Source organism: Myxocyprinus asiaticus, chromosome 32 (assembly GCF_019703515.2).
Source record: "Myxocyprinus asiaticus isolate MX2 ecotype Aquarium Trade chromosome 32, UBuf_Myxa_2, whole genome shotgun sequence".
Classification (NCBI taxonomy): Eukaryota; Metazoa; Chordata; class Actinopteri; order Cypriniformes; family Catostomidae; genus Myxocyprinus; species Myxocyprinus asiaticus.
This window is the reverse complement of record NC_059375.1, coordinates 26,208,076-26,233,030: the sequence shown is the minus strand read 5'-3', so window position 1 is coordinate 26,233,030 and position 24,955 is coordinate 26,208,076. Positions and strand designations below refer to the sequence as shown.

At 37.8% G+C, this 24,955-nt stretch overlaps 1 protein-coding gene and 1 long non-coding RNA gene across 3 annotated transcripts in view; one reads left to right on the top strand and one right to left on the bottom strand.

Annotated features, from left to right (window-relative positions):
* Positions 1-24,955, top strand: part of bmpr1ab (bone morphogenetic protein receptor, type IAb) — a 72,540-nt gene that overhangs the window by 25,009 nt on the left and 22,576 nt on the right. For both annotated transcript variants that reach the window (XM_051668039.1, XM_051668038.1), the window contains one exon: positions 24,474-24,705. In XM_051668039.1, the coding sequence (XP_051523999.1) occupies positions 24,636-24,705 (70 nt within the window). In that variant the 5' untranslated portion in view covers positions 24,474-24,635. The remainder of the gene's footprint in view (positions 1-24,473; positions 24,706-24,955) is intronic.
* Positions 1-24,955, bottom strand: part of LOC127423599 (uncharacterized) — a 419,204-nt gene that overhangs the window by 384,370 nt on the left and 9,879 nt on the right. The gene's annotated exons all lie outside the window — the stretch shown is intronic.

The window sequence follows — 24,955 nt, the reverse complement described above, 5'->3', positions numbered from 1 at the left end:
ACAATGGGTTCCTATGAAGCCATTCACACCTGGAGCAAACATACGTGCACCAACAAGCAAGGGTTTTTTTTTTTTTTGTTTTTTTTTTTTTTTACAGTGAGCGTGTCAATTGTTTTTTCTTCATCCGGCGATGAAATTCCCTGACCAATAAAATATGAGCTTTCGATTAGGTGTCAGGAGTCGCTGCAGTTACCAAAACCAATGCAACTAGTGGTGCTAAAGCACAGAAAGCTGTTTTTACCACTGACATTTAACACCAAAGTAACTCAAGGAAGAAATCCTGAGTAGTGAGGATGTGTATTTTATTTGCATCAAATGCTTTAAAAAAAAAAAAACTGAAGAAAAAAAAAATCTCACGTGGGTTCGCTTAACATGATATTGTTGCATCACTGCCTTTACAAAAACTCTGTTCTTACGTGGATTGTCTTTATAATGTATTCTATATTGCTGCATTTTTTGCCTTTGTATTTAATGTTATGCAAGTTCTCTTATATCTCTATTATAATATACACCGATCAGCAACAACCTTAAAACCACCTGTCTAATATTGTGTAGGTCCACTCGTGCCGCCAAAACAGCGCTAACCCTGTGCTTCTCACCACAATTATGCAGAGCGGTTATCTGAGTTACTGTAGACTTTGCCAGTTCGAACCAGTCTGGCTATTCTCTGTTGACCTCTCTCATCAACAAGGTGTTTCCGTCCACAGAACTGCCCCTCACTGGATGTTTTTTATTTTTATTTTTTAATTTAATTTTTATTTTTTTGGCACCATTCTGAGTAAATTCTAGAGACTGTTGTGTGTGAAAATCCCAGGAGATCAGCAGTTACAGAAATACGATTTATCTAATCAGCCAATCGTGTGGCAGCAGTTCAGTGCATAAAATCATGCAGAAACGGGTCAGGAGCTTCAGTTAATGTTCATATCAACCATCAGAATGGGGAAAAAATTTTATCTCAGTGATTTTGACCATGGCATGATTGATGGTGCCAGACGGGGGGGCCTACACAATATTAGGCAGATGGTTTTAATATTGTGGCTGATTGGTGTATGTGGATAACAAAGAAAAACTAGCATCCTTTTAAACACCTTGTGGCAGACATCTTGATTTGCAGGCTTATGCAAGAACAGACATTCTGGCAGCACGAGTCCTGCAGAGTGTGAAAATTATCTGTTTGAAACAAAGAAAACTGCTGCAGCCATTAGCCGTTCTGCCTAGAGAATTGCAGGCATCGGAGAACCCTGCATAAAGTGCACTTTCATGCATTGCTCATCAAGGCAACGTCCTTCAGCTCAAATCAATTTGCACTTAGTGTTTTTGGGGGAAAGAGGGCAATGTCACATTCATTTGCCAGCTAGATGACATGTGTTTCTATACATGTGGGGACCAGGCACTTAGTAATATGGATTTTGTTTCCTGGATCCAAAAGGCATTGGTAGAATGACTTAAACAGGTCAGCACTGTGGTTTGTGATGTGTTATGAAGGAATTCCCTCTTGTAAAATGTCTAGATTAGGGGAACTTGGCCATCTCTTGGTAAAGAACCCAGTGTTTCCCCTTGGTTTTTTCAGCAGCGGTGCTGTTGTGCGCGCGTCCACGAGCCCGCGATGCCAGGCCTGTATTTACACTTGTCGGTGGAGGAATAGCTTAAAAGACCTTTGAATCATAATATATGGGTTATTCTTGATTATTGTTTATTTACAAGAGGTGTGAATCTTCACTGGCCTCATGATTTGATTCGATTACGATTCTCTATGTATCACGATGCATCTTGTCCTTCAGTTTCTTTCTTTTTTCAGTTTCTTCAAAATATTCTATTTTTCCCTTTCAGCTTTTAATTTAACAGCTGTTTTAAAAAATCAGAATGAGTCACATTACATAAACTGGCCTTTTACATTCAGTATGAGCTGTGAACAAAACATGGAACATCCACAAGATGAAATAAATGGTTATATAGTTTAAAAGAGTATCTCTGTTTTTCAGTTTCTTTCTTTAGAACCTTATAAAAAAATCTCTTAAAAGCACAAGAAAAAAATATTGGGTCTCCATCAAAACACACTGAATACTATTACTTCAACTGATCATATTATTATTTTTTATTTGTGTTTAAGCATTGTAAAGCATTTAATAGTATTTAATTATTATTTAAAATTAATCTATGCCATGCTATTCATTAAAATTTTTAACCACAACTGGAAGTTGCTGGTCCAGGATGAGAGATATATCTGCTTCTATGAGAGTGCAGCTGTCAGCTTCTCCTCTCCTCACCTGCACAGGTGATAGTAAAGCGGTTTAAATAGCGCAGTTGTTGCTTCAGAAATGTATCAAGTGAGTAGAAGATCGCACGACCCTGTCGCAAAAGCTACGATGGATTTTAAACCTTTATCATCAGGTTTGCGCACTGTCATGACAAGCGAGTGACCGGCAATAAAGCAGAAGCCAATAAAATGGAGAGCGCACGAGCAGAGAAAGGCATCAAAACAAAAAAATAATTAAATGAAAACATAACCAACATCTCCCGAACCGCTGCCTCGTCATTATTTTCTTCTGTGTTTTCCCCCGTTGTGTGCAAATCAGTGCAATAATGGGTGCGAGCTCGTCTTTCATGTTGTTTGTTGGCTTGTTATCACGAATAAACTCTCCCGTTGCTATTTGCGTGGGTTTGAGAGAATTTCGGGATCGTAGTTTCATTTGGGCACAAATGGTCATGTGTTTGCTGGTGCGCAAACAGTCGTGTTTGTGCACTTGACTTTAGTGTATGCACTTAACTCGCGTCTTTGTTTCTACATCTGTCTTTGGCGCGCGCCACTACTCTGCCATGATTTAAACTGAATTCGATTTTGATTCTTTTGAGAATCGATTCAGAATCATTTAAGTATGAATCGCGATGCATCGCTGAAACGATTTTTTCCCCCACACCTATTATTTACTCTCTGGAAGTCCAGATACCTGTGGTATTTATTTTTAGCTTAACTTTTATTGAACTCAGAACAGTCCTTGAAGTTAGAGGTTATAATCAGTTATGATGTTCTGTTTTGCCTTTGTGCTTTCCTTCATTATTCAAAGGCAAAATCACTAATCTTACATTTAAATTTTACATTTATTCATTTAGCAGAAGCTTTTATCCAAAGTGACTTACTAGTGAGGAGAACAAATAGAAGAGATTAATTCTAAAGAAGACAGTAGGATGCAACGTGATGCAATACAAGTTACAAAATTGCTTAGAGAAGGAAATATAGTGAGGAAGGTGAAAGAAAAGAGGTAGCAGAATGGATAGAATTGTATTTATTTATTTTGTATCTTTTATATCAATAAAGCCGAGAGTGCATTGTGGGATAGGGTCAAGTGCTTGCGAAAGAGCTGTTTCTTTAGGTGTTTTTTGAAAGAAGCTAGAGAAGCAGCTGCTCGGGACAAAACTCTGATAACATCTGATAGAATAGAATAGAACATAATAGCGATACACTGATATATGGTGCAATATTTGGATGGTAGCCCGGCCTGTTTGATCACGTAACTAAATTATAGTGTCCCCTCATCTTCCAAATTCTTCCTTGACACACAACTAGGCTGGTTGACATTGTTGTAGGAAGAGCTACTTGCAATACAGGACCAACAAAACCATGCAGAACATGGGTACAATGTGCAAATTGCACATTCTGTACAATTTCTGTCCAGTTTCCAGCCGATCTGTGATTGTTGAACTGTGCATGGGCCTTCTGGTGTGTTCAGAAATGGACCCTCCCAATCATATGTCTCAGTGACATGAGACCCTCTCTGGAGAGCTAAGCTACATTTGGTTATGAAATGTGCTGGAGCGTGTGCATCTGCTTAAACAAAGCCTTATTTTCAGCTCAGTGTTGTAATTACAGACTAGGATGAATCTTCCCATCCAACAGCAGCCCATGTGCAAGTTTCCCAGGATCTACTGGGCTCTTGGAAGTCAAAATAGAGTGTCTGAGACACCATTAACAAAACACATCTGAGAAGGCCTCAGACAGAGTGACTTTTAAGAAAGCATGTGTCTTCAGTGTGAGGAAATTGTATTTGTAAAAATTATAAAACTAGGCCTACATTTTGTTGGAATAGAGAGCTAGCATTGGCAGGGTCTTTGCTGGTGCTGCAAATGTCTCCTGCTTTATGTGAGACTAGAGAGAGGACTGTCTGGAAGCGGTTCGTCTCAGCGCAGCTTGTAGTCTGCTGCGTGTCTAGACATTTGGATCGATGGGAGTTGGACTTCTTTTTACCTATAAAGAAGAAAAGTGGAATGCGCAGTAGTTGCATTTGTGTTATAGAAAAAGAAAACCCAGCTGCATAAATGCTTTCACTGTTTTATAATGCTAGTAGTTATTGTTACTTTGTGTGAACCCCTGTACATTTGATTTTAAAGGAGACATATAATAGAAAACAGGATTTTTGTTGCACTTTCGAAATAAACATTTAACATTTAACATTTGTTTGATTGTTGCATAATTCCCATACTTCCATTTGTTATTTAATATTTTTGATTAATGGTCGACCGATATATAGCTGAGGCCGATAATTCATCGGATATTCTGACTTTTTTAATTATCGGCAAATTTTCCTGTTCAGGGCTCCAGACTAAAAAAATGACTTAGGAGCCGTTGGCTTCTAAACTGAAACATTAAGGAGCCAAATGGCTGTTTTTAGTCACCAAATCATATAATTGCTCAATTTAGACTGCTGTTCAGAAACAAGATAGAAAGCCAAAGAAAAGGAAGACAGCTGATAACCCATTAATCGTAGGTTTAATAACAGTATATATAGTTGAGAAGATAAGTTTGTATTCCCTTTTGTCTCATAAATGTTCACACCCCTTTCATAATTTATACAAATATAAGAGATAAAAGATTTTTTTAATACTGCTCTTCACAAACTACATTACAGATAATTACATAAAGTATAGTATGCATAATAGTAGTTTGTTGTCTTCTTGATCATCAATGAATGTTTGCACCTTGTGTAATAGTTGTGAAAAGTGTCAAAAGCTTGATCTCATATGTATATACACACACACACACACACACACACACACACACACACACACACACACACACACACACACATACCGGTCAAAAGTTTTGAAACACACTCATTCTTTATTATAATTTTTTTTTCACATTTTAGAATAATGGTAAAGTCATCAAAACTATGGAATAACATAAATGGAACTATGGGAATTATGTTGTGACTAAACAAAATCCAAAATAAATCAAAACTGTGTTATATTTTAGCATCTTCAAAGTAGTCACCCTCTGCCTAGAATTTGCAGACATGTACACTTGACATTTTCTCAACCAACTTCTTGAGGTATCACCCTGGGATGCTTTTTAAACAGTATTGAAGGAGTTCCCATCTATGTTGGGCACTTATTGGCTGCTTTTCTTTATTATTTGGTCCAAGTCATCAATTTCAAATTTTTTTGTTTTTTAATTAAATTTTAGTTTTATAATGAAATAAATTAATATGGTGGCACAATTATATTTTTGTCTACAAAACTAATTTCAAACATTTAATCATACGCCTTCAGATCAAAAGAATTTTAAGATCATGAGAAACATTTCAGACAAGTGTTTCAAAACTTTTGACCGGTTGGTGTGTGTGTGTGTGTGTGTGTGTGTGTGTGTGTGTGTGTGTATATATATATATATATATATATATATATATATATATATATATATATATATATATATATAATTGTTTTACAATATAGACCTTATTCACGCTAGCGCCGTCTTTGATTTTTAATGGGAATGACAACAAGGCTGTGAGGGATAGACTTACCATCTCTTCAATGGGCTTTACTGCAGTTTAAAGTGTCTTTGGATCATTCCGCGGACAAAACATTGATTAAAATATCTGTCCAAGAACATTCTGTATACAAAGAACTCCAGACAACATGAGTTGTGGAAAATCAGATGTGATCTAGGAGCTTTATACAGCTTTACACCGTTCGTGCCATTGAAGAGACTGTACGTCTATCCCTCACAGCCTCGTTGGTATTCCTATTAAAAATCAAAGATGGCGCTAGCGTGAATAAGGTCTATTGCCTTAGTCTTTTACTGTTACCAGATGGCCCAGACGCAGAGACTACAAGAGTGCAAACTGAATGAAATCCCAGATGCAGTTTATTGTGCTACTCCAATCCCAATCAATAAAAAAAGTGGTACACAATATGGGACTTATAATTATAAAGAAGCCCAAAATACATGTTGGACTCTTATTTTGAAATGTCTGCACTCCCAGTTGTGAGCTCACTGACGGCTGATTCGCTGAGAAAGTGAATCTGATTCAAACTGCTAACCTGAGCTCCTCAAACCCTCAGTTCTTTTCGGGTGATTCATGAAAAAGATCTGGTTCAAAAGAGTTATTTGGTCATGACTCTCTCGTGCTGTGTTTGTTGTTGTTGCGTGTGGTGCAGCGAGCTCGTCAACACAACAGAACGGGTGAAAAGCATCGCGAGACACTGGTGCGCGCTCTGTAGTTGTATTCAATAACTCACAAGATGATATCTGACGAAACCGCATATGAACGCACACAACCCGACTGTCGCCATTGGCGACTAGATTTTAAATTATAGTCACAATAAATTATTTTTGGGCGCATTTGGTCATAAATGGTGCTTCTTTACCTCAGATTATGCTAAAAATAGCAATTTTCCCAGATTTTATGGCTTATGCGCAGGCGCGTTATCAAGTTGATTGAAAGGCAATGCCTGTATCTAAAAGGTGATTGCCTCTTTTACCTGTAAGGCGGGACTTCCTATCTACATCCATTGACTGTTGGCTGCAGTTGGGCTTTCTAATTTCTCCCATTCATTTTAATAGAAGTGGCCCATCTCTGCTAAATAGTCTCTGGTGCAACTTCAAGGTAAAAGCGCATCACGTGTGTATGTACAATTGGTTTGATTTAGCATTTTTTGAGTAAATGCGATTGCTAACGTGGACATGCCATCCATGGTTGCTGGACTACTGTGTGTACTGTTATTCCCTTCTTCCTAATATATTAACAATTTCTTCATGCACAAATAAATTACTAAAATTTGATGACTAAACAGAAATCAGAAGAAAGTGCTATCTACCATTTAAAATACAATATTATTTTTGTAAGAATCTTTTTTTTTTTTAAATGTGTGAAATTGAGTATATATAGTGCTAAATAAGAGGTTTTTTTTTTTTTTTTTTTTTGTTTTTTTTTGTTGCAATTTTATGTTTATTTTATTTACTATATTAAATTGTGTGATTATATCTGTATTGTGTCAGCCTATCGGCCACCCTGCTCTCTGGATATCGGCGTCGGCCATTAAAAAACCCATATCGGTCAACCACTAGTTTTGATGACTTTACTAGTATTCTAAAATGGGGAGAATAGCAATGATGATAAAGAATAAGTAACTGTGTCTAAACTTTTAATGGAAAAGTTGTCATAATTTACCCTCATGTTGTTCCAAAACCATATAACTTTCTTGCGGAACATGAAGGAAAAAATTTAATGAATATTCAGGTCTGTCTTTTCATTGCAATGGCAGTTGGTAGGGATTACACTGTAAACCCTAATGCTCAAAATAATCAAAATTTTTAAGTAGGAAGAATTACAAATTAGTTCAAATAAATTAACCTTGATTATTATTTAGAACTTTCTCTTTCTTTTGAGTTCACGAAACTGACATCTTTTAAGTAACCTGAATTGTTTTATTGTTTTGAGTTTAAATTAACTTGTCTCTTTAAATTTACAGGAACTTTAATTTAACTGAAACTGGGCAGGGGATTTCTATTTCTCAGCTTGTTTTGCATGCCACTTGACAGAGAGTAAATGTTAAAATTAAGTGTTATATAACCTTTGTGCAAGATGAATGTAAATGGGTAGAGTTAGTGTTTTATTACAGTGTAGTAGTCGAGACCAGCTCATCCAAGTCAAATCCGAGACAGAGTAGGTCAAGTTCGAGTCAGGACCGAGACCAGAAGAGGGTAAAGTCCGAGTCAAGACTAAGACCGAGAGGGCCAAGTCCGAATTGAGACCGAGACCAGTACAAAGGCCGAGTCTAAGACAAGAGTTTTTAATGAATGTATTAAATGTATAGTTAAAGAACTATACATTTGAACGTGACTCTAGGCTCATATATAATATAAACATCATTTATTATTTTCTTAAGCTTATGTTGGTTAAACATTATTACCAGTTGAGAATACAAATTAAATAAATGGCACATCCTAGGTTAAGTGAACAAATTGGTATTACAATTACGACATGTCAGTGTTAACAAAATGTCAGTGAAAAACTTTAGGTTTAAAAATTAAAGGTTCAAAGTGCCTATGTGGCTTAGCATGGCAATACAAACTACCAGATTCTGTATAGGCTTCTATTATATTCCATTCAAGTCAAGTAAACATTTCTGCTTTACAAAATACAGTATTACTGTATTATACTAAAATGGGGCCTGAAAAACCAAACAATAATGTATTAAATATGAAAATGTTTGCGCTGGAAGTGAATATAAACATTTACAGTTGAAGTCAGAAGTTTACATGCACCTTAGCCAAATACATTTAAACTCAGTTTTTCACAATTCCTGACATTTAATCATAGAAAACATTCCCTGCCTTAGGTCAGTTAGGATCACTACTTTATTTTAAGAATGTGAAATGTCAGAATAATAGTAGAGATAATTATTTATTTCAGCTTTCATCACATTCCCAGTGGGTCAGAAGTTTACATACACTTTGTTATTATTTGGTAGCATTGCCTTTAAATTGTTTAACTTGGTCGTAGCCTTCCACAAGTTTTTCACAATAAGTTGCTGGAATTTTGGCCCATTCCTCCAAACAGAACTGGTGTAACTGAGTCAGGTTTGTAGGCCTCCATGCTCGCACACGCTTTTTCAGTTCTGCCCATAAATTTTCTATTGGATTGAGGTCAAGGCTTTGTGATGGCCACTCCAATACCTTGACTTTGTTGTCCTTAAGCCATTTTGCCACAACTTTGGAGGTATGCTTGGGGTCATTGTCCATTTGGAAGACCAATTTGCGACCAAGCTTTAACTTCCTGGCTGATGTATTGAGATGTTGCTTCAATATATCCAAATCATTTTCCTTCCTCATGATGCCATCTATTTTGTGAAGTGCATCAGTCCCTCCTGCAGCAAAGCACCCCCACAACATGATGCTGCCACCCCCATGCTTCAAGGTTGGGATGGTGCTCTTCGACTTGCAAACCTCACCATTTTTCCTCCAAACATAACAATGGTCATTATGGTCAAACAGTTAAATTTTTGTTTCATCAGACCAGAGGATATTTCTCCAAAAAGTAAGAACTTTGTCCCCATGTGCACTTGCAAACTGCAGTCTGGCTTTTTTATGGCAGTTTTGGAGCGGTGGCTTCTTCCTTGCTGAGGAGCCTTTCAGGTTATGCCGATTCAGGACTCGTTTTACTGTGGATATAGATACTTGTGTACTTTTTTCCTCCAGCATCTTCACAAGGTCCTTTGCTGTTTTTCTGGGACTGATTTACACTTTTCACACCAAACTACGTTCATCCCTAGGAGACAGCAAGCGTCTCCTTCCTGAGCGGTATAATGGCTGTGTGGTCCCATGGTGTTTATACTTGCATACTATTGTTTGTACAGATGAATATGGTACCTTCAGGCATTTGGAAATTGCTCCCAAGGATGAACCAGACTTGTGGAGGTCCACATTTTTTTTTCTGAGGTCTTGGCTGATTTCTTTTGATTTTCCCATGATGTTAAGCAAAGAGGCACTGAGTTTGAAGGTAGGCCTTAAAATAAATCCACAGGTACAACTCCAATTTACTCCAATTAGCCTATCAGAAGCTAATTGCCTAAAGGCTTAACATAATTTTCTGGAATTTTCCAAGCTTCTTAAAGGCACAGTTAACTTAGTGTATGTAAACTTCTGACCCACTGGAATTGTGATATAGTCAATTAAAAGTGAAGCAATCTGTGTGTAAACAATTGTTGGAAAAATTTCTCATGTAATGCACAAAGTAGATGTCCTAAACAACTTGCCAAAACTATAGTTTGCTAATATGAAATCTGTGGAGTGGTTAAAAAATGAATTTTAATGACTTCAACCTAAGTGTATGTAAACTTCTGACTTCAACTGTACATTCAATTTGTTAACAATTTCCTCAATTGCACTATGATATTTCATTCATTGTAAGACAAGTAAGCATGTCTGTTTACTTTTGCCTGCAAGATTTCCTCTCGAGTTCGCACAGAAACCATTTTATTTTCTTTATTAACAAGACACAGCACAAATGGAAGTTTCTCAAAGTTACCTCTCAAAACGCAGTTTTTCGTTAACTGTAGGTAAATATCCACTTTATCCAACAATTGGTTTGTTTTCCATTTTCTAAAATATCCCAATGCTGTTTTAATGAGTGAGAAGCTGTTGCAAATTATTCAGTGAGATAGCAGTCCGAACTAATTGGAATGAATAGCTAATTGATTGAGACCTTTTTGCTAACCCGTCTGGCCAATTCACTGAAAAGAACCGACTCAATAGAATTATTTGTGAACTGGGCATCACTAGTTCTGATTCTACACAGCAGGCTGAAATGCAGGACAAATGTAAAGATCTCTGATATTGCCAGTCAGAAATGTTTGTCAGAAAAGTCGAAGCTTTCACTGTGTATTTATTTTTTATTTTTTATTTTTTGCGCAAAGGGACTCGACTGGACTCAGTGTTAAGTCCGAGTCCACACTTGTTCGAGTTCATGTCAAGACCAAGTAAAATTGCTCACGAGTCCATGACGAGACCAAGACCATGAAAATATGGTCTTTGTCTCGGACCGAGTCCGGTCTAGAGTACTACAACGCTGTGATATTGTGTTATTTAGAAGAGTTTCTGTTATGTTAAAGTTTTTGGGGGTTACCATTATGGTGAATAGTGGAGCTTGTGCTTGGGTTGAGGACTGGTACAATTAAGATTGTTATACAGTATAAAGCTTTTGAGAGGCTGTGAGAGGGCTTTGCTGGTAGCAGACCATGAATGAGATTTTGGAAGTGCTGTGGCCAGCAGGGAATGATAGATATATGAGTGCAGAGAGAGAGAGAGAGGGAGGGAGGGAGGGAGGTGGAGGACAGGAGAGAAGAAGTGCAGCAGGAGGTTTGGAAGGGAAGTGCTCTACAGGAACGTTTCAGTATTCTTATGGTAATCCAGCCTTGCTTGAGCCTCAGAAGCAGCCAAGCAAACAATGAGACTGGAGCCAGTAAGTCTGCTCTCCCTGCTGGCCGGCGTGATTTGAGAGGCAGGCGAGGCGCTGGGCTGCCTGCAAGGAGGGGCCCCCAGGAGGGGCCAGGGAAACGCATGCCAGCACACATATCCACATACCACATTCACTCAATCTATGATTTACAGAGCATGGCCAGTTGTGTCGGAAAGCATGTTTATCTGTGTTTGTGTGCATTGTGATGAGCAAGACTTAAAGGAGTAATTCAGTGGAGTCATTCAGGTTCTTGGGCACTACCATCTCACAGGACCTGAAGTGGGAGACCCACATTGACTCCACTGTGAAAAATGCCCAGCAGAGGTTGTACTTCCATCGCCAGCTGAGGAAATTCAACCTGCCACAGGCGCTGCTGATACAGTTTTACTCAGCAGTCATTGAGTCTGTCCTCTGCACTTCAGTAACTGTCTGGTTTGGTTCAGCTACAAAATCAGACATCAGAAGACTACAAAGGACAGTTCGGACTGCTGAGAGGATTATTGGATGCCCCTCCATCCCCCCCTTGCCTTCTGGCCGACACTACAGAGCTCTGAGCACCAGAACTGTCAGGCACAGGAACAGTTTTTTCCCTCAGGCTATCCATCTCATGAACAGTTAAATTGCCCCATTGAGCAATAACTATGTGCAATACACAGTTTAGTCTTTCTTATATTTATCCAACACATCCAACCTCTTCTGCCATTTCATTCCTCTGAGGAAAAAAAAAACAAAAAACATTTGCACTGTACATAACAGATTTGTATTTACTCTGTACATAACAGATTGTATTAGATTTGCACTACCCATGTGTATGTGTGTATGTATGTATGTGTGTGTCTGTACATATGTGTATAATATAAATGACAAATTCCTTGTATGTGTAAGCATACTTATATAATTATAATAATTTTCTTTATTTATCACACATTATACATTTGCACATATACGGTGAAATTCTTCTTTTTCACATATCCCAGCTAGGCTGGGGTCAGAGTGCAGGGTCAGCCATGATACGGCGCCCCTGGAGCAGATAGGGTTAAGGGCCTTGCTCAAGGGCCCAACAGTGGCATCTTGGCGGTGCTGGGGCTTGAACCCCCGACCTTCTGATCAGTAACCCAGAGCCTTAACCGCTGAGCTACCACTGCCCTACTTGGCAAAAAAGCTGATTCTGATTCACCCAAAAATGAAAATTCTGTCATCATTTACTCACTTCTGTGGAACACAAAAGGAGATGCTAGGCAGAATGTTAGGAACTGACGGCTTCAGTCACCATTCACTTTCATGGTATGAAAAAACAATATGCAATGAAAGTGAATGGTGACTGAGACACATATTTCCTAAGATAGAAAGTCATGTGGGTTTGGAACAACATGAGGTTGAGTAAATGATTAACCAATTTTCATTTTTGGGTGAAATATCAATTTAACTACTCGACTCATTATAATTAGCACATATTTGGTAATGTTTTTATTCTTTTACTTTTAAGAAATTCTTATGGTTTTTGTTTTGATGTAAGGCTCTGGTTTCGTATGTGTTTATTCAGTGTGTGTGTGTATATCGGTCAAGCCCTTAGACTTGGCAGGATATCTCAAAATGATCCTTTTAGTTGTTCATCTCACCTGCCTTTCCAAAAACCTATCCGAAAGGCAATGTTTGGAGTCTTGTGGTTATCCTTCTTTTCTATTAAAAGGGCTTACCTGAAAAAACAAAGATAGTCAAAGGCCCTATCAAAGCAGCATTATCTTTGGGAAACAAGTGACACAGCTCACTCTGTTCTTCCTCAGATTTCTGTCTCCAGAGTGACTTCCCCTTTCAAGCATCATATGATTGACGACTGTGGGAATGCCTTCCCAGAAACCTCATGCTATGCCTCAGTGATTTGCTATAAGGTGTGGTTATTCTATATGGTGGCTACAGTTCCTTTACCTTTTAGCCCTTTCTCCCATCCCTCTGGTCTTTCATCCATTCAAAGCTAATTAATGAGGAGCTTTTCTCTAAAAGAATGCAGAGCAAGACCATAAATTATGCTATATAGCTACACCACTCTATGCCATTGTATTTAATAGTAGTTCTTCTGCTACAAAGATTCTTAGTGCCAGTGTTCAAACTTTTTAATTGATATTGAGATGTGTGCCATTGCACTTTCACATCTTAGTAATTCTAAACAAGAGAAAATAGATTTTCCAAAACAAGTCATAATATAATAGTATAACTTCATGCTTGTGAAGTGAAAATTCTTGTCCGAAACCAAAAATTCTGGACACAGTGGGCCGAAAACTGAAAATTATTATTTTAAATTAGACTTTATTTAGAATAACTTAACAAATTATTAATGTTAATATTAGGGGTACACCAAAACCACTCTTTCTGTAACTACACATTTCATTATAAAATAGAGTAGACAGAGAAGAATTACATAAAAAAAAAAAAAAAATAATGTGTAGCCTATTAAGAAAGCATTTATTGTTAACTACTCTACTGGATAATGCAGCAGCAAAATTAACAGTAATTCCAGTGAAAATCTACAGCGAACATGAAGCCAGTTCTATTGGCACTTTTTTGCCCCCCCACACTGTATGTGGATCTGGAATGTGGAATGGATTCTTTAGTGGATCTCTTTTGTGTTCACTTTTGTTGTGATAGTATATCATATTACTCAGTCAATTTAAATATTTTTGTAATTTAATAACAATAATAATAATAATAATAATAATAATCATGATTATTTTATCATTATGCTAATACAGTTATAAACTCTGTTGTAATTTATCAACTTTAAAACCCTCTGGCTTTTTATTTTTATTTTGGCTGAACATTACAGGAAGAACTTTGAGCTGCGCTGTTAAGAGAGTGTGTGTGACTGTGTAAACAACACATTGCGGTTGCTTCGCATGCAGACAATATATTTACTTATTTTAATATATCCCTATAATCCCTAATACATCCCTATTTTTTTCCCTGTTTGTTTTATTTTTATGATGTTTATCTGTGTCTCGTGTATTGTTTAATGACTGTGGTAGGGATGACCTTGTTCACAGATTGAAGTGTAAATGTCAGGGGCCACATGCTAGGGAGTTGTGCCTTGCACCTAGTGCGCTTCCTGCCCTCGGGCCTGCCCAAGCGTTCCTCACTGACTAGTCTTGGCATGCTTTTACCAGTCTCAGTATTTATATCTCTCAAGGCTTATTCACACCAAGAGCGAAATAACAAAGCAGAGGTGAAGTCAAGACCAGACCCTCAGAGACCCTTTAAGACCCAGGCCAAGACTAGACTCCTTGAGGCACAGATACAGACCAAGACCTGCCCTCAAGACCCAGGCAAGACCAAGACTTGACCTAGGTTGTAGATTTTAATGAACTGAAACTCAATAAAATGCTGAATTTATTGCTGAATTCATTTTGGATTCCTAACAATCTAGTTTCACCTTATTTTCAACGCTTCCAATTCCATACATCACATAGTGCCCTGTGATTTCCGCGATACAGAATAAAACTGAATGAACAATAAAATGTGGAAATTTGACATATTTGGGATGAAATGAATGTATGCAAAATAATAAAATTTAAATCGTAATCTGTTCTACTGTGATGATTAAACCAGAAAAGGCTGAAATTTCATTAAATAAATATATAGTCTGCAATTTGCTTGTGTTGTGCACTTCAAAATGAATGTGTAAAGCCAGCCACTCATACACTGACCACACAGCATTGGTCCCTTTCAAGGCTAAATAGTCTCTGATTATTAGCATCACACACGCTTTGTGAAGCATATTACAGAGAGCGGAGCAAAGCACTCATTAACCTTGAAGCGCTCAGCACATGCAGACTGTATATTAATATAATTAAAACACAGCCTTTTGCAGTTTAATAAGCACCTTAAATAGCCAACTGCTTATCCAGAAGAAGGTACCATTAAAAACAATCAGAAACTGTAAGGGTCCAAAATACTTTAAATAAAAGCTTCCGTCAAAATAAAAGCTCAATTTAATGCGTGAAACTGAAGAAACTTCGTCAGGAATAACTCACTTCTATATAGTAAAATTTTATATTAAATTTAGTAGTAGTAGTGATCATAATAGTAACATATAAACAATTATAATTACATTATATTTAAGCAATATCTCACAAGCAAGAGTCTACTGAATTAAAGGTTTTATCAATTTATGTATGTACTTTTATCAATGATCAAATTTAATTAAACTTTAAAACACAGAATTTATATATATTTAGATATTTTGAAGAATATATTATGTATGTTTGTCCATACTATGTAAATCAATGGGTTCCAGAACTTAAAAACTCTGAAAAGGATATAAAGACAGCATAAAATTAATCCATATGACTCAAGAGGTTTAGTCCATGTCTTCTGAAGCGATACGATTGTGTTGGGCGAGTAACTAAGCAACAATTCAGTCTTTATCAGGGCTCAATGTTAAGGATTTTTTCTACTGGCCCGGTCGGGCCAGTGCTTCAGATTTTTACTGGCCCTGCCAAAATTTTCACTGGCCCCAACACAAAAATGACAAATTGCTGTTTTTACCATCATGGCTTTAAAAATGTGTCCAAAGATAATTCTTTTTTATATATATTATGTTTTTAAGACAATGTCCCCCCAAACTGAATCACATTTATAATTTGCAAGATATGATTTATGCCTTATGTAATCCCATATATGCGCTTTACAGATATAAATTCAAAAATACATCATATTAACCTCAGCCGTCCTGCCATTTACACATGAGTTTTTAAGTGAAGAGTTCTGTTGTGCAGATGATGGGTTTTCGGTCACCCGTTTAGCCATGCTGTCATGCAACTTTTGGCCATGTGTAGTGTATTCACACACAGGATCAAAGATTTAATCACGGAGTTAAAGATGTGATTATTGGCTGAATATAATAAACATAGGAATCCCTGAGAAGAGACTTGCTACCTAATCGGTTGTGACGTGTAATATACATTAGGGAGATATTAGGCCTAATCTGTGAATTAAGAATGTGTATATAACATGAAATCAGACAACCTAAAGACCAACACAGACTGATGCACAAAGCACAAAAACAAAAATACCTGTACGGTCCAGAAATGAGAAATGTAACTGGTGTTTAATGAGGATGATATGAAGTAGACTGTTTTGAATATTCATCTTCACCCTGCAGCTAAACAGCTCTGATAATAATAGCCTAATAGCCATAGTGATTTTACTTCTTTTCATATCAAACGCCATTATAATGTCGAATTAATGATTACATTTTGAAACTAACCTAATTAAATCTATACTTACATTTTGGATACTAAGCAACTCGTGATTTGCAGGCACGTGTATAACTGGGGTTTAACAAAGTTTATTACGTTTCATTTGGCGCATCATCTCTAAAGGCAAATTAATGAGAGAAAATGTGTTTGTTTTTTTACAGTGGGAATAAAACTAGCGCTCTGTGCCTTATTGAGAGCGCATGCACATTAAATAGTCTACGCTGCACAGAGAGATATAATGATGAGACGTATGCATGGAGAGAAATGGATTTTCAGTCCTATAGAATGAAACTGTTGATTTTTTTTTTGTGTTCTAATGTGTGGATTACTGCTTTTCACCAACATGTAAAAATAAAAAATGTGGGGATTTTGCGCACTGTGAGCATGGAATGTGCGGGAATACTTAAAATGTTGCACAATTAAAAAATTTTTTCTTCTATTTTCTACACATTGGTAATAGCTGCTGCTAAGACACTTGGAAAAGAGCGAGGACAGTGCTAGGAGAGTGCGCTCGGTGTCTGCACGTGACTGTGCTTTGGCGCGTCCAGTATGTTATGCGCTAGCGCATCTTTGCGAGCTAAATAGAATCGCACTCGCTCGCCAGTTAGAATACTTGGTTCGCTCAGTGTAATTGTTGTGCTCTCTCACTTGTTGTTTTCTTGCACTAATGTTATAAATGCAGCACTGACCCGATCGGGCAAGTGACAGTTCTAGCAACTGGCCTGAATCAATCTCACACTGGCCCCGGGCCATCGGGCAGTCCTTATTGTTGAGCCCCGTTTATTCACCAAAAAGCTTCACATCTTTCCAGCTCTCCTATGCACATTCATGAGAGAAACTTGTTAATGCGTCCTTGCAATTAACACATGCGTGTTCGCATGTTCTCGTGAGAACTGACACATGCTCTATACAACTGAAAGTTCTTACCCCACTGACTTGCATCCGCTTTAATCTCAAGCACTTTTCATCAAAACAAGGTGATTCCATTGCTTACATTTTTATAAGCTAAATTCAAGCACTTTAAGAACCTTGTGTGAACCCTGTTAATAGTGTAGATAAAAGTGCAGTAGGTTTAATTTAATTTATGATCACATGGACAGAAAACAATGTTGCAAATTTAGAAATATCGAGTTATGCCACGATATGGTTCGCCATTTTGTTTGGTTCACGATATATCGAAAGTTTGCGTAAATTAGTGAAATAATAACATTTAGACTAAGAAGAGAAGTCGTAAATAAATATTTCATTAAGAAAATATATGATTTGTCTATATTTTCCCAGCGATTGCTGGTATTTTTATGGGTTTGTTGTCTGTATGTCACTTGTTGTCACTGGATCTGTCTTTTTCTTCAGGCTGAATATTCAATAAATATCGACCTTTCTGCCTCATTCTATGAAGGGGGATAAGTAAAATATGCTGTTTTAACCATTCGATGATACTTGAAAGTAAGCTATATGCAGTAGATAATGTGGAATTTGTAATGTTTACATTCTGCATTCATGGCGCTAATGCTTGCATGCTAACCTTGGCCATAGTATGCAACTGTTATCCCCTTTTATTGTAATTTATGATGAAATTTGTGAAAATAAGATCATGTTTATATTTGTTTTTTTAAAGAAAGACATTTGATGCTACTGATGGGTGTTGGGTGTTACTGTGGAAGACAGATTAGAGACAAAAGAACAATAATTAAATGTACATCATTGTGTCATGTTTGAATGGCTTACAGACTGCTAATCCGTTCAAATATGAACATTTCTAGCGTTCGCTATGATACAGGGTATGACTCCATTCAGAATCGATCATCCCTATGCCCTATTCCCTTCAAAGACTTAACCATCCACTGTGATAGCTTTTGAGGGCTGAAAGGTGTGGGGCTCAAAAATATTGTTTATTCGTTTAGTCATTTTTATTGGATATTCTGTTTGAAGTGATCTTACAGCATGACTATCATGATTTTTCTCTATTCTAAGTGCCCTTCAGAGGCTGATTTATCCCGTTTGGAACGCTGGGACATTGGTGTTGTTGTTGCTCTTCTTTTCTGCTTTGTGTTGCATTTGAATTCAGCTGATAACCCATTAATCGTAGGTTTAATAACAGTATATATAGTTGAGAAGATAAGTTTGTATTCCCTTTTGTCTCATAAATGTTCACACCCCTTTCATAATTTATACAAATATAAGAGATAAAAGATTTTTTTATTTAATACTGCTCTTCACAATCTACATTACAGATAATTACATAAAGTATAGTATGCATATTGTCTTCTTGAGCATCAATGAATGTTTGCACCTTGTGTAATAGTTGTGAACAAGTCCCTCAATTGTCCTAAGTGTCAAAAGCTTGATCTCATTTGCATGTGTGTGTGTGTGTATATTTATATATATATATATAAATTGTTTTACAATATAGACCTTATTCACGCTAGCATCATCTTTGATTTTTAATGGGAATGACAAGGCTGTGAGGGATAGACTTACCATCTCTTCAATGGGCTTTACTGCAGTTTAAAGTGTCTTTGGATCATTCTGCGGACAAAACATTGATAAAATATCTGTCCAAGAACATACTGTATACAAAGAACTCCAGACAACATAAGTTGTGGAAAATCAGATGTGATCTAGGAGCTTTATACAGCTTTACACCGTTCGTGCCATTGAAGAGACTGTACGTCTATCCCTCACAGCCTCGTTGTTATTCCTATTAAAAATCAAAGATGGCGCTAGCGTGAATAAGGTCTATTGCCTTAGTCTTTTACTGTTACCAGATGGCCCAGACGCAGAGACTACAAGAGTGCAAACTGAATGAAATCCCAGATGCAGTTTATTGTGCTACTCCAATCCCAATCAATAATTACCAGGAGAAAAAAAGTGGTACACAATACGGGACTTATAATTATAAAGAAGCCCAAAATACACGTTGGACTCTTATTTTGAAATGTCTGCACTCCCAGTTGTGAGCTCACTGACGGCTGATTCGCTGAGAAAGTGAATCTGATTCAAACTGCTAACCTGAGCTCCTCAAACCCTCAGTTCTTTTCGGGTGATTCATGAAAAAGATCTGGTTCCAAAGAGTCATTTGGTCATGACTCTCTTGTGCTGGGTTTGTTGTTGTTGCGTGTGGTGCAGCGAGCTCGTCACCACAACAGAACAGGTGAAAAGTGGTGCGAGACACACTGGTGCGCTCTCTATATATGTATTCAGTTACTCACAAGATGATATCTGACGAAACCGCATATGAACGCACACAACCCGACTGTCGCCAATGGCGACTAGATTTTAAATTATAGTCGCAATAAATAATTTTTGGTCGCATTTGCGACCATTTTAGTCGCAGTCTGGAGCCCTAGTTTACACAATATTTTAAAAAGATGAATTATTGGGGCCTGGGAAGCTCAGCGAGTATTGACACTGACTACGTCACAAGTTCGAATCCAGGGTGTGCTGAGTGACTCCAGCCAGGTCTCCATAAGCAACCAAATTGGCCCGGTTGCTAGGGAGGGTAGAGTCACTTGGGTAACCTCCTTGTGGTTGCTATAATGTGGTTCTCGCTCTCGGTGGGGCGCGTGGTGAGTTGTGCATGGATGCCGCGGAGAATAGCGTGAAGCCTCGACATGCGGTATGTCTCCACGGTAACGCGCTCAACAAGCCACGTGATAAGATGTGCGGATTGACGGTCTCAGATGCAGAGGCAACTGAGATTCGTCCTCCGCCACCCGGATTGAGGTAAGTCACTACGCCACCACGAGGACTTAGAGAGCATTGGGAATTGGGCATTCCAAATAAAAAAAATAACAAAAAAAGATGAATTATTGCTTTAGTCCAACTGAAATCGAACTCAATGAGTGAGCATAAAATTTTCAGTAAAGTTAACTGATTGCAAGTAGAGATAAAAAGATAAAACACTGTGACACATAAAATGTTGTTGCTTTCACTTACAAATCACGGTTGAACTAGCTATCTAAATAATGAGTAATGAACATTAAGTTTTAAGGTAATAGGAAACCATGTCCTAACCAGATGCAATAAGTGATAAAAGTTGTCTCTTACATGTTAATTGTAGTTTTAGTCTTAACCAGCCATTACATATGGAACGATTTTCAGGACTATTTTCAAAACAAATTGCAAATTGTATTTGCAATTGCGTTTTATATTTGTGGATGCATAAATTGTGACATAATCCAAATGTTGTGTAATACTGTTTGCATTTTCATTTACACAAACGTACAAAGTCTGCCAAATTTCAATTGGAAAAGCAGAGTCCATTTGCAATTGCATTTCCTATGTGTTAAAAGTTATGACCCTGTCATATTGAAAAAGCAGTATTAATTACCCCATTTGCTATTTCACATCCTCGACGTCCCACATGGAGCCTGCCAAAATTCAAATGGAATCGCAATTCCCTTTTGTACTTGCATTTCCGATGCCTTACACAGACACCTGTCAATCAGTATTGGGGTGGGAGTTGATACTGTGGGGCGTGTTTGTAATTGGAAGTGACGTCAGTCACAGTCGACCGCATTTTAGAGCACCTGCTGCCTTGCTGTCTACGGCCAAGAAGGAGATGTGCGTTTGTGTACATTACTTTATTTAAACTGTCCACTAGGGATGGGAAATGAAGCTCTGATGTTTATCGGGTGTTTCGGGAAAAGTTTCAAAGGCTCGGGAGTGTCGAAAATCATCCGGTGGTTGGTCAAATATAAAGCAGTCATAAACCCGGGTGCACAACGTTTTAATCCATTATGCACAAATAAAAGCCTCACAACTCTAAGTGTGCTCATTTTAAGCTTCTGATAAAATATGATTCAAGCATTAAAGTGTGGCAGTATAGTTAAATAAAATATGATTCAGTGTAATAATAAGAAAAATAACAATACATAAATACAACTAACAGAGTTGTTTGAGGCAAGTAAATGTGTGTTCTAATTATTTTGTTGTTTTTATACGATTTGTAAGTCAGGATATATGATAATATGAAAGCTGTTTCTAATTAGACTTAAACTTGAAGCACTCACGTGACTGGGCAGAAAGTGAGGCCAGAGCCCTTCTAAAAGGGAGCCTACAAGGTTATCATAGAATAGTGTAACACGGCGGTCCCATAGACATTCTATGGGCGGTACACTGGCGAGGAGACAAAAGCTCATCACTTAATCCAATCCACGCTACGGTGCTTCATTGGAAATGTGTTGCGTGCTCGATTTACGTCTTGAAGCTTCAGTGTCTGTAACATCACTAGCGTGTATTGTTTTCAGAGAATCTTTACTCCGCTTAATTTCCCATCCTTAATGGGAAGCTTAAATAATGTACACAAACGCACATCTTGTTCTTGGCCATTGACAGCAAGGCGGCAGGTGCTCTAAAATGCGGTTGACTGTGACTGACGTCACTTCCAATTACAAACACGCCCCACAGTATCAACAGTATCAACTCCCACCCCCAAAACTGATTAACAGGTGTCTGTGTAAGACACTAATGCAAGTGCAAAGGGAATTGTGATTCCATTTGAATTTTGGCAGGCTCCATTCGGGATACCATGGAAGTGAAATGGCAAACGGGATAATTAATATTGCTTTTTCAATATGACAGGGTCATAAATCTTAACACATAGGAAATGCAATTGCAAATGGACTTGCTTTTCCAATTGAAATTTGGCAGACTTTGCACGTTTGTGTAATGAAAATGCAAACGGTATTACGCAATATGCAATTGCATTTGGATTAGGTCGCAATTTATGCGTCCGCAAATAGAAAACGCAATTGCAAAAACAATTTGCAATTTGTTTTGAAAATAGTCCTGAAAATCCTCCCATAGTTACAGGACATTGTGGCGATTACTTGATTTCTATTTCTGTGGTGTTGTACTGGGTAGCTCAGTGAAATCTCAATGGTTAGAAATACCACTCCATATAACTGTATATTAAATGTGTGCTGCGTTGCACAGCATAATCACATTCAGTGTGGACAGACCAGTTACTTGTTACTGGAATCTTATCTCATCACTTCTGGTCAGGACACTGTGTAAAACTATATTATGTACTGTATCCAGCTTTCTCCTTATTACCTCACCATGAGTAGCTCAAAAGATTAAAAGAAAATTTTTATATTGGACAAAAGCGTATGTCGTTCTACCCATCTGACAGAACAAAATTCACATAATTTAATGCAAAATAAAACTCAGTTATAAAATGTAACGGGTATGTTTTCGCTATCCTGGAATGGCATAATGTACGAAAAATTATGTGTGTGATATAGGAATATATCGTAGTATAATTAGGGTTCCCACAGTGATCAATTAATTGGTCTAAACAGTTCATAAATCAAGCTAATTGATTCATTAACAAATCGGTCTGAATCAAAATGATTTTTAAAATTCCATATCCAGCAATCACAAATGACTGGAAAAGTCATGGATCTTTATTGGTCACAAAGAGTGGGAAACCTTTATAATGCGAATATACACAATATTATATTATACGGTAATCTTCAGTATTATTAGTTGGTGAGTTATTGTGTTTTTTTGCGGAGTGCAGAAAAAAATGGACCTAGATGCCAGAAAAGATGAATGCTTCATTGTTATTTTTACAGTAACAATTTTATCGCAGGTGTGAATAGGCCGAATGCATCGTTTAAATATTTTTGTGGTGAAATTTGTGCTCTATGAATATGCTTTTACACAATATAAAATGTCAAAGACAGGTGACTCATTCAAAACACAAAATTTCAATGTTCAACACAAAAACAAAATGTTAAGTTTAATAAAAACTCTGTTGTTATTTCTGCATTGTTTCCCCATTTACTAAAATAAAAATCCATTGTGTACATAAGGTTAATTGTGGTGCTTGTGAAAGTTGTGTAAGCTACAGTACATCTCTCCGTTCCTTTCCTGTGGTCCTGCATGTAGAAGGATCTGTCATGTCTTAAGGGGCAACAATAGCCCTGTCTTTGTTTCCCCATTACCCAGCAGTCAGGGAAGTGTGAAAAGTAGGGCGCAGGTCGGGGCTCTTTGTCCCCCTTGGCCAAATGAAAAATGACCGACACCAGCCCCCTTTTCGTGTCTGTTCATTTAGGCCCCCAGTCCTGCAGAGCCACTGGGAGCCACTAATTGCTTCGAGACAAACAGGAGCAAAGAGGGAGCAGACACATTATGTTATTAACGCTGGACAGATCCCATCACCAGCCATTTGAAAGGGACACTCCTTAAGCAGCCACCAGACTCGAGAGCCACCATTCCACTGCTCTGCTGTGATGCAGGGTTAGGGGTCAGCCTCTCACAAGTCATGGTGCTAAGATGGAAGTGCAAAGGAATTTGAATGCCACCCTGGTCCTCTCTGTTAAGGAAACGTGTCACAGAGATGAATTCTGAGTTTCAAGTCAATGCATTGAACATTGTTGTTCTGAAAAATCTGCTGATTTTAAGCTTGTCATCAAGATTACATTTTCTAGCTAGTCGACATAGATGTTTTTTTAATTTATTTTTTGTTTATATATATAAAATAAAATTTGCGGGTACAGTACAAATCCGGTAAAATGTACAATAGACAAAGCGGTGCCCAATGAAAAAACTTTCATGGTTCAAGATCATGGATGGTGTGCTGGGACATCGTCCCGCTGTTAGTGGAGAGACCACTCGGGACACAATGGTAGTTATAGTTGGTGGGTTGTCAACACTAACTTATCTTGCTAGCTAGCTAATGTTTACATTGGATATAAGCTAGATATTTTAGATAACTAGGTAAAATGATGCCTCAGCTTGAGTTTTCCTCTTGCTTTTGAAATGGGTGGGGTGTGTGACTTTGGCACCGGGCGGCGTATTAAGGGCAGGTTTTAGGGCAATGCTGCGGGACTATTGGCTCAATGGTGGGAACGCAGATCGATTTTGGTTTCGCGGCTGATAGCCCTGGCTTGCACTGGCCCAATAGTGGAAAAGCGGCTATTGTTGAGCCTTGAACATTAATAAGTGTTCCTCTCTCTCTTAATTACAGGGTCTTAAACAAGAGGAGGCTGTAAAGAAGCCTTGAAATCTTCATCACGCAATCTTTCTCTTCCTCAGTCCACTTGCCATCACAGCTTATTGGCTACTTCAGTTGTCTCAGAAGCAGCAGAGTGCAACCAATCCAGCCACAAGTTTCTGCATCTCAGCCAACATGAAGAAAAGCATCTCTGTCTTCCTCACAGTTTTGGGAGCCGGAGTCCTCCTCTGGTTGCAAACTGAGGGTAAGCCCTTTTCATTATCGTAAAGTGTCTACACTTGACCATCATTCCCCCTCAGCAGACCAAGCAGATGCTTGGCAGTAGCAGCCCGTTTGATGCAGAGTGTCTGTTTTTAATCAGAAACCCCTGCAGCAAGCAAAAATGTGTTTTGTTTGAGAGAGGGAACAAAGCGAAAACTGGAGATGACTAAAGGGGTCATCTGTTTTGTTTCATCTGGATGCACAATAGGAATGCAACAGCAATTTATAATCCA